The sequence below is a fragment of the Natator depressus genome, chromosome 3 (assembly GCF_965152275.1).
Source record: "Natator depressus isolate rNatDep1 chromosome 3, rNatDep2.hap1, whole genome shotgun sequence".
NCBI lineage: Eukaryota > Metazoa > Chordata > Testudines > Cheloniidae > Natator > Natator depressus.
The window spans coordinates 63593315-63602610 of record NC_134236.1 but is presented as its reverse complement, the minus strand read 5'-3'; the positions used below and the strand labels follow the sequence as shown (position 1 = coordinate 63602610).

General features: G+C 42.3%; 1 protein-coding gene across 1 annotated transcript; it reads right to left on the bottom strand.

Moving 5' to 3' along the window:
- Positions 1-413: 413 nt before the first annotated feature.
- Positions 414-7971, bottom strand: LOC141984715 (nuclear receptor subfamily 0 group B member 2-like). The gene is made up of 2 exons (XM_074948029.1): positions 7277-7971; positions 414-721 (listed from the first exon to the last, which is right to left on the bottom strand). Exons 1-2 carry the CDS (start codon positions 7845-7847, stop codon positions 468-470), a joined length of 825 nt encoding a protein of 274 aa, XP_074804130.1. The 5' UTR covers positions 7848-7971; the 3' UTR covers positions 414-467.
- Between the last annotated feature and the right edge of the window lie 1325 nt (positions 7972-9296).

The following is a 9296-nucleotide window of genomic DNA, read 5'->3' as shown; positions in this document are numbered from 1 at the left end:
GCATTTTATATGTTCAAAGCACAGTGCCTCCCATTGACCTCAATTGCAGCTGTGAGTGCTCAAAACTTCTGCAAATTAGACTCCAGGGTCTCAAGTTGATATTCAGAAAAGGAAGAACAGGCCACTTCACTTTCCAACTTCTGCCACAAATGAGCCTGGGCTCATCAGCCTCATTCACTGCACAATCCTGATTCATTTCCAAAGCATAGTCCTTTCTGTGCACTTCCTCGTGGTATGTTAGGACAAATCTCTTCCAGATATGGCATATGGATTTATGAACTGGTATTTAATTTTTTTTAGTCTGAAGTTTACATGATTACATTTAGTTTTACAAAAAAATAAATAGCAATGTTACATTAGTCAATTTTTAATCTATGTTTACCTTTAATATATTGACCATAAAACTTTTCCCCCTCTTAAATCTTTGTTGTGGTTGTTATTTAGGAACAGAAAAAGGTGTTTTATTTTTAAAGTAGGTCTTGCTTGAAATACAGGGTTTCTAGAAGTAAATCATTTAGCTTAACCTCTCTTAAAATAGGTCTGAAGAAGAGTTCTGCAATAGTCTCTGCATTAATGGCTTTGAGGCTCGCGAGCAGCCCAAGAATCCAAGCAAATCTGCCTCGGTTTCTGTTGTACATCATTGAGCTAAATTCCATCAGAGTGCGCTGGGCTTCCTGCTGCAGGGTTTGCACATAGTGACGAAATCTTAGGCCAGGCAGTTCTGTAAAAACAGGAATAAAACAAGGAAAGCTTTTTTGAGTAAAATTAGTTTATGATGTGTCCTCTGTAAGGGTTTGTATCCATCCCTCCAGCTATGTTTTTTTTTAAAAAAAAATCTCGTTTTATTTATTCATTTTAAAAAGATGGGAAAATGTGCTTAGGTAGCTTTAATGAACATTGTGTAGCATTTAAAACCCAGTATAATGCAATCAGACTATTATATTAAAAATGGAGTTTTAGAAAAAAAGACAAGATTAGGGAAGTGACTTAGATTAAAAACATAGAGGCAGATTCTGTGCTATAGCTCTAAGACAGACAGCACAGAACTTAAAGCCCATGGGAAGAGATAGCGAAGGTGGGTTTACACCAGTGGCTCTCAACCAGGGGTACCCAGAGGTCTTCCAGGGCGTACATCAGCTCATCTAGATACTTGTGTAGTTTTACAACAGGCTACATAAAAAGCACTGGCGAAGCCAATACAAACTAAAATTTCATACGGACAATGACTTGTTTATACTCCTCTATATACTATTCACTGAAATGCAAGTACAATATTTATATTCCAATTGATTTATAATTATATGGTAAAAATGAGAAAATATGTGATTTTTCACTAATAGTCTGCTGTGGCACTTTTTCATTTTTATGTCTGATTTTGTAAGTAAGTTTCATTTCACTTAAAAACTACTTGGGGGTACGCAAGACAAATCAAACTCTTGAAAAGGGTACAGTCATCTGTAAAGGTTGAGAACCACTGGTTTACACCATCTTTGTGTCTTCCCAGTCCTTAGCTGCTTCTGAGGCTGGAGAGGCCCCCAGCATAGGCCTGGGGGCCTGTCAAAGGGCTTGTCCACACAGTGTGGTAATACATACTATGGGGGTGGGGTTTCTAAAGCTCACTAATGTGTTATGCATCCATTGGTCCTTGTAGACCCTGTGCTTTAGAAGTCACACCGCTGTAGCATGCATAGACAAATACTAAATTATAGCAGTCTTCCTGGGTTGCTCTGTGGGCCACAGTACTGCCCAGAATCAGCAACTCTCCATGCTGTGACCCACCCCCAACACACCTGTCCTGTCCCCAGCCCCATCCAAGCTCACTCCCTATGCCAGAGGTTGCAAGGGGGTTCTCAAAAGGCAGATTTATAGCGGTTTAACTGCAGTGCCTGCACTGAGGTATTCTCCCACAGTCACCTAAGGCAGGGGTGGCCAACCGGTGGCTCCGGAGCCACATGCGGCTCTTCAGAAGTTAATATGCGGCTCCTTGTATAGGCACCGACTCCAGGGCTGGAGCTACAGGCGCCAACTTTCCAATATGCTGCGGGGTGCTCACTGCTCAACCCCTGGCTCTGCCACAGGCCCTGCCCCCACTCCAGCCCTGCCCACACCTGTCTCTCAGCCTGCCGTGCCCTTGCTCCTCCCTCTCCCCCCGCCCCAGAGCCTCCTGCACACCTCGAAACAGCTGATTGGAAGGTGCGGGGAGGGAAGGGGAGGCTCTGATTGGTGGGGCTGCCAGTGGGCCGGAGGCTTTGGGGGCTGGGGAGTGAATGGAGGGCTGCAGACGTATTACTGTGGCTCTTTGGCAATGTACATTAGTAAATCCTGGCTCCTTCTCAGGCTCAGGTTGGCCACCCTTGAGCTAAGGGGCTTTTAACACCCTTTTATACCTCTCTGGCCCTTTTACTGCTGTAAGGGGGCTGAAACCAAGAGTGAGGATCTCATCCATGCTACTTTAATATAATCAATTGGATCCTGATCTTCGTCTTAACTCTTCCAGTATAAGACCCCGATCCAACAAAGCACTTGGGCACATGCTTACCTTTAAGCATAGGAGTGGTCCCGTTGACTTCAATCATACTCAATTGTTTTGCAGGATCATGCTAAACCCAACAAAGTCAATGCTACTACATCAAGTGCAAAAACTGCAATAGATGTGAGGGGAATCCCTTGGCCTTTAAATGCTATCAAATTTGGTACTAGTAATATAACAAAACAGTTAATGTGGCCACATGTAAAACTATTCATGGTGTGAAGTTTGAAATAATCCATATATAAAAGAAAGAGGTTATCATAAAATAGTAAGGTGACTTATTTAGCTTGTCACCATATGGAAATTTCAGTAAAATTACTGAATGAAATGAACCAGTAGATAGGAAAGCTGACTGACAGTATAAATCTAATATTCCACTGACCTGTAGTGATATAATTCATTCTGTAGGTCTCCTAATTTTCAATTTTATCATATAAAACAGGACCTCAGGTTCTCATTCTACTATATTTAGCTAATCCAGTGGCAAACACAAGGTCTGACAATTACAGCAGAACATCTGTATATAGAAATAACTGAGTCCTTCCTTTATGCTTCTAAATAAAGTGCTGCAAGTCATACAGTGAAAGTACAAGGTCCTTTTTTGCGCTTGCTGTAATTTATTTATTTACATTAATGAGCTGCAGAATACCTATCCCCAGAGAAGGTAGGCATTTATCCACACAATTAAAGTACGTTAATTACATGAAGCTATGATTAAAAAAAGGGAAATTGTTAAAAGCTAAGTTAAATAAATACATCTTGCTTAATGCAGTGGGGCTCCATCCTTCAGGATACTCAGCACTCTGGCCTAATCCAGCACCGCATTTAAGCAGGTGTTTAAAGTTAAAATATGTGACACGCCTCTCTGAAATCTGAGGTCGAGCCCTTGAAGCCCAAGAGACTGGGGGGCTCTGGGGCTCTGGCAACCTGAAAAGGGACAGAATTCCCCAGGAAAAGGCCCTGAGCTTGCTTTAACATAGATTCTTTAACTTCAGACATCTTGGCTGCCATTTTCTCTTTGCCTGACTCCATGAGGTCCATTTGATTCCATTGTACTCCCAAGACAAATCCCATGGGATGGGGTTCGTGAACAGAAAATCTCCCCAAGGAATCTAGTTCTTCACAGACTATTCCATCTAGGGGGGCAGGGTTTGCCATTCCTCAAAAGAAGTTCATGCAGTGTGACCCCAGTTCTGAAGGCCCCCAAGGATCTGTGTGGATCCCAGTGCAATCCATGGGGAAACCTCATGCACTGGCTTTGGCCTCTGGTAATGTGCCCTGGTCACTGGCACTGCTGCAGTCAGGAGAATTCTACTGACTGCACCTTCCCTGGAGTCCCCAGAGAAAAAGGTGGGCCATAGCGAAAATGGTGCAACTCCAGGCTGTTTCCCCCCCGCCCGCCCCAAGGAATCTTCACACTCTAGACCAGGAATGATGTATATACCCTTAACCCTGTCCTTGGCCTGCAGCCTAGCATTCCTGTCCTTTGCCTCTGCAAGGCCATCCCACACCCCTTTTCCCAGCACAGATCCCAGGCCCATAGAGCAGTGCCTTCTGCAGGGTCCAGAGGATGATGAGTGCCACAAAAAGAGTGGACCCCAGTCCCCCATGGATGGGGAGATCAGTGCATGACGTGTAACCTGTATACGTAGCTCTGAAGGAGGAGCATCCCACCCACAGTTAAGAATTTAAAGTGCTGGAGATTACACTGTTTTGCCTAGTAACCTGGAGTTTTCTCCAGATAGCTGAACTTTGTGGATTATTTTTTTAAACAGAGATTTTAGGTGGTATCTTCCCTCCGGCCATAGCAGCTGGAGGAAGAGAAGAAGAGGCCTTGCTGCAACTAGAGTAGCTGGAAACAAAGGGTTTAAAGTAGTCATTTTTTCCCTTTCTCTGTATTTTACACCCACCCTAGATTTCTAGGTAACTAGAGTTGCAATCTCTCAGCAGAGGTCAAAACCCAAACTATTATAGGGAGAAGCAAGATATCAAGAGGTTTATTTACTCAGAATGGATTCTTCTCCTGAAACTTGCTACATTTTCTCATTTGTTCCCTCTTTTTATATGTAACAAACCAATGTTTTCACGTTACAAATATTAATGCAAAGAAATTACTTGGCTTGAGATAGTGTGCAAGAAGATTCACTGATGTATAAGTGTCTCCAACCAAGTTATAAACCACTGAAAAATGACATTTATAACAGAAACCCTGACATGGTCCTAACATTAGCATTGCATTTGGCACTGATGTAATAACAATGCTATTTTCACTCTTTCAGTCTCATCACTGTTTGTTTCTCAGTGCACCGTCAGAAGTAACTGAGAGCAATTTAGCTTCACTGTTCACATATGTGGAGCATTTTCCATCCACTCCCTTGGATTTGGGCCATAATTTACATAGTAGCCTCTCTCCACATCCCACAGGAAGCCTTGAGGATTTTCTTAACCCTCTTTTCCCCCCACATTTTCTCCTGGCAAAGGCTGTATATCCAAGACATTAACCTCCTTGCTAGGGATATCTTAAGTGACTTCCCTTTGGAGTCAACACAGTCCTGCCGTTTGTTGGAGGCATCGTTATTGAGTGATATGAGGCTTTTTCCTTCCCACAAGGGGCAGAGCATACTGTCTGAGCCCAATCCACAGACTGCGATTTGTCCCTCTCCGGGCCAATAAGTACCAACTCTGAGTATTCTGTATGGCAATGCAGAACATTGCTACTGAGTCACTCAGCCTTGCCTTTCCAGGCTCTTGCATGCTCTTAAGACCGGAGTCACAGCCGTCATCCTTGCAGCCAAGGAGGGGATTAACTTCAAAGCCTGACAAACTCTGCTCCTTAATCAGCTAGAGAAGTTGCTGTTCAGCAACATGAGGCCCTCTGGTAGGTTCTAGAAACAGTGAGCACCCTGCCTGGAATCCCCCAGCCCTCCCCTCACGGGTAGTAAGCACTTTGGATGGTAGTAAGTGAGTTTCGAACAATTACAGCTCAGACTTGCAGAGCATTAACATTGGACCAAGCATCAAGCACTGAAGCAGAGGCAGCGATGCAAAAGGTGGCTGAATTTATGTACTAAATACCTTTTGGCAAGTGGAATTTTCTTGAGAACTACTGATATAATAATCCAAAAATGAGAGCTGCACAAATGAATCTGCACTGAAATAGGCCTGGAGAAGGAGGAACAGGCTAGTCGGCTGAGCATAGGCATATGAGCCATGGGCTCCTAAATTTGAATTTTGGCTCTGAAACTTTAACCTTGCGTAAGTCGCTTACTGTCTCTGCCTCAGTTTCCCCATTCAAATAGTTTCTTCAGAGGGGCAAAGTGTGTTAACGAATTCAAGTTTGTAAACCACAGCGTGATTGTGCACTCCCATAATGTGGACTTGTTTTCAGAAGTTCAGTAACTGAAAATTATTCACAGTAAAGCAAGCAAAAATCCCACTGGTTCAAATTTTCTCATGTAGCTGCAATCCCAGGATACACAAGACAATATAAGATGCCCTAAAGATATCTTAACAATGAAAACCACATCTTGAATTCCACTTGAAAACACATGTGAAGCTGGTGCTGCTTCTAAAACACACTTTTAAAATGCTTCTTGCAAGAAATGTCACTAAATGGACAGACATTTTGCTGTAGCTGACATGTTCAAGTGTTCTTCTGCGGGTAGCGCCAAACAGAGCACACTGTGGATGATTGTGTCATGAATGGTAATTATTGATGGAGTCGAGGCCCTGATCCATAGCTCATTGGAGGGAACAGGAGTCATTCCATTTACTTCAGGGGGCTTCAGATCAGGCCCCTCATGCCTCATTCATTCTGTGGTTCTGAAGTAGCCAACCCCCTTCGCAAAGAATAAGCTTTACTTGTCTCACTCCCTAACCATGAGGAGTGAGAAGGTCCTAACTTTTTTGAGTCTTCTTAGTGATTGTTATACATCGACCCAGCTGTGAAAACAGTGATGTAGAAAATGCTAAATTCAAACCGCAAGATATTAACAAAAACGCTATGCAACTTACAACACAGTGTAATCTCATAGGTCCCTTACTCACAATGCTCAGATCCCACAGCTTATGTATAATGTCTGATTTGTTGATGAACTCTCAACACTAAATATTTTACATTGTTTGCAACGTTGTAGCCGTGTTGGTCCCAAGATCTGAGAGACACAAGGTGGGTGAGGTAATATCTTTTATTAGACCAACTTTTGTTGGTGAGACACACAACTTTTCTTCAGCCCTCACGAAGATCTCTGTGGAGCTCGAAAGCTTGCCTCTTTCATCAACTGAAGTTGGTCCAGTAAAAGATATTACCTCACCTACCTTGTCTCTTAATAAATATTTTGGGTATTTAGGAAGTCCAGTTACAATATGTCTAATATCAAATTGTACACATGTATCCCTCCCACATATTTAATGCAGCTATATTATCTCTGTCCATAAGTCTGGAAATCAAAGTTTTAAGTGACACAGTAAGTTTATATGACCTAATAATTTCTTAATAAAGGGCTTTTTTAAAGCCATTTGTTTTTACAAAGCGTAACAGGGTGAGCATATATAAACCTAGATATCACCAGAAGTAAATTCAGAAAAAAGGTACTTACATTGCTGAATGCTGATTTTGAAAGTGGTTAGCTAGGATGACAGAAATCAGTTTAAAAATCCAAACATCTGTTTGCAGATAGATTTTAAAATATTTTTAGACACACACTTAGCTGTGCATTTGTCTACAAATATTGCCATGGAACTTACCAGGGTTAAAGAGAATAATTCCTTTCAGATAGGCATATTCTTTTGCACATATGTCTGAATTCCAGAAGTTCTCCAGGAAATTCCTCATCTTCTGAACATCTGCTAATGATGCTCCCAGGGAGGAGTTCTCCACGTTGTCAGTATCTGTCAGAGACTGATTGAGAAGGATTTTTTTCAACAAACTAGGGACTGAAAGCTCTTTCAGTTCAAAATCCACCCACTCCTGTGCCAGGCCCAAGACAAAGAGAGGGGCCCAGCACTGTTGAACTAGAAGTGCCTGATCCTCCTGGGGCAAATGATAAAAAGAAGGCAAGTTTCTTATAAAAGTTATCGTCTTTAAGAGTACTTCAGAAGCTCTCATGCAGGTGACTTCTGGAGTTCTGAGGACAACTTTCCTGTTGCCCTCACAGGGACAGCCAGCACTTGATATCGAGTAGTAAGGATGGTAGTCCTGGGGATGCCATGTGGTCTCATCCTGCTCTTTGTTAAGAATCTGGTAAAGGATGCTCTGGGGATGACTTGTCTCACACTGGCATTTTCTAAACTTCTCAGGTGAGGCCTGACTAGCCATACCCACTTCCTTGAGGGTTTCCTGAGCAGTGCACTCACTGCACCAGGATATTAGATGCAGAACTATGCTGCTGTAGTACAAGAGAGTCTTTCTGCCAAACAGCTAGGCATTGTGTGCTTTTTATACACTTAGCTGAACTGAAATGTGACCCTGAGCTGTAAAGCTACCTTGAACTTTATTTGCTCCAGTGTGTTTTTATTCACAGCCAAATAAGGCGTGGCTTAACCAATCCCAGTTTCTTGCATGACTGAAATTATCTGAATGAGAGAGCCAGGGCTGGTTGACTGAGGAACACAACAATAGAAGAGGTATTCTTTGCCGTCAGGCATCATTGCAATTTTGTAGTGACTGTCCCCAAGTCATGACACCAAGGACTCTAATGCTGTCAATCATAGTGATATTTTTACAATTGCAGGCTATGTATCATATATAGCTTGCCCTTGAGGGGAAGGTCAACAGAAAAACATGCTAACTGCAGAAACAAGCTACTTGTATTTTTATAGATACACTGACCTTGTTCATGTCCATGGCAAAACAAGATGCAGAAGTGTATTTATACACATTAATGCTATTGATTGATCTCATCAGTGAATCTAAATTTTGATTTCTGTAAATTTGAGACATAAGAGGGACATATTTGCAGGCAGTGTGGTCTTTTATAATTAGTAATGATTATTTCTTACAGAGCACCAAAGTGTGCTAGGCTAAAAGGTCACAGTCCTTCCATCCGGGAACTTTCAAACTCAGGCCATGATCTTTCAGGCATTTACACCTGCACTTGGCTAAAAAGGACTATTCATGTGCATGAAGTTAAGCATGTGCTAAGTGTCTGCAGGACTGGGGCCTAATTTCATGCATGATGCAATAAAGTGAGCAAAAGTGTTAGAGGGGAAAAATCAGGGATAATATCGGTAAGGTAACATGGTTACTAAGCAAGGGCTATAGCACAGCAGGATGGAGTAAAGAATTTTTGTTAAAATAAATACATAGATGTCTATCAGTTGGAGCAACTCAATGGACTGCTCTGTGCCTCATTTCCCTGACTGGAAACATGCCCATGTTGGGGAATGTGTTTGGATTAAAAAGCACTAAAGAAACCCAATTTACAATAATTATTACTAGGGCCTTATGAATTGCTGTAAATACTTCCTTCTGGTTTGATCTATCTGGGTTCATAAACCCCTTCTTCAGTTTTCATTTTCAGTCTCAGGTTCCAAATCCTGAAGTGACATCTAGTTAAAGCAGCCAGATTTCACCTCCGAGCCACAATGCTACATGATTTTGATGCAACGCCATCATTCGGCCCGGGTTCAACTGCAAAGGGGATCTTGTGCATTCAAAACCAGGCCCAGATTCCCCCTTTGCAGATATATTTTTTTTCTGATTATAGTGGCCTCCATTTAGACTTTGCAACACAACCTGAAATTCAATCTCCATGGGCTTGGGGTT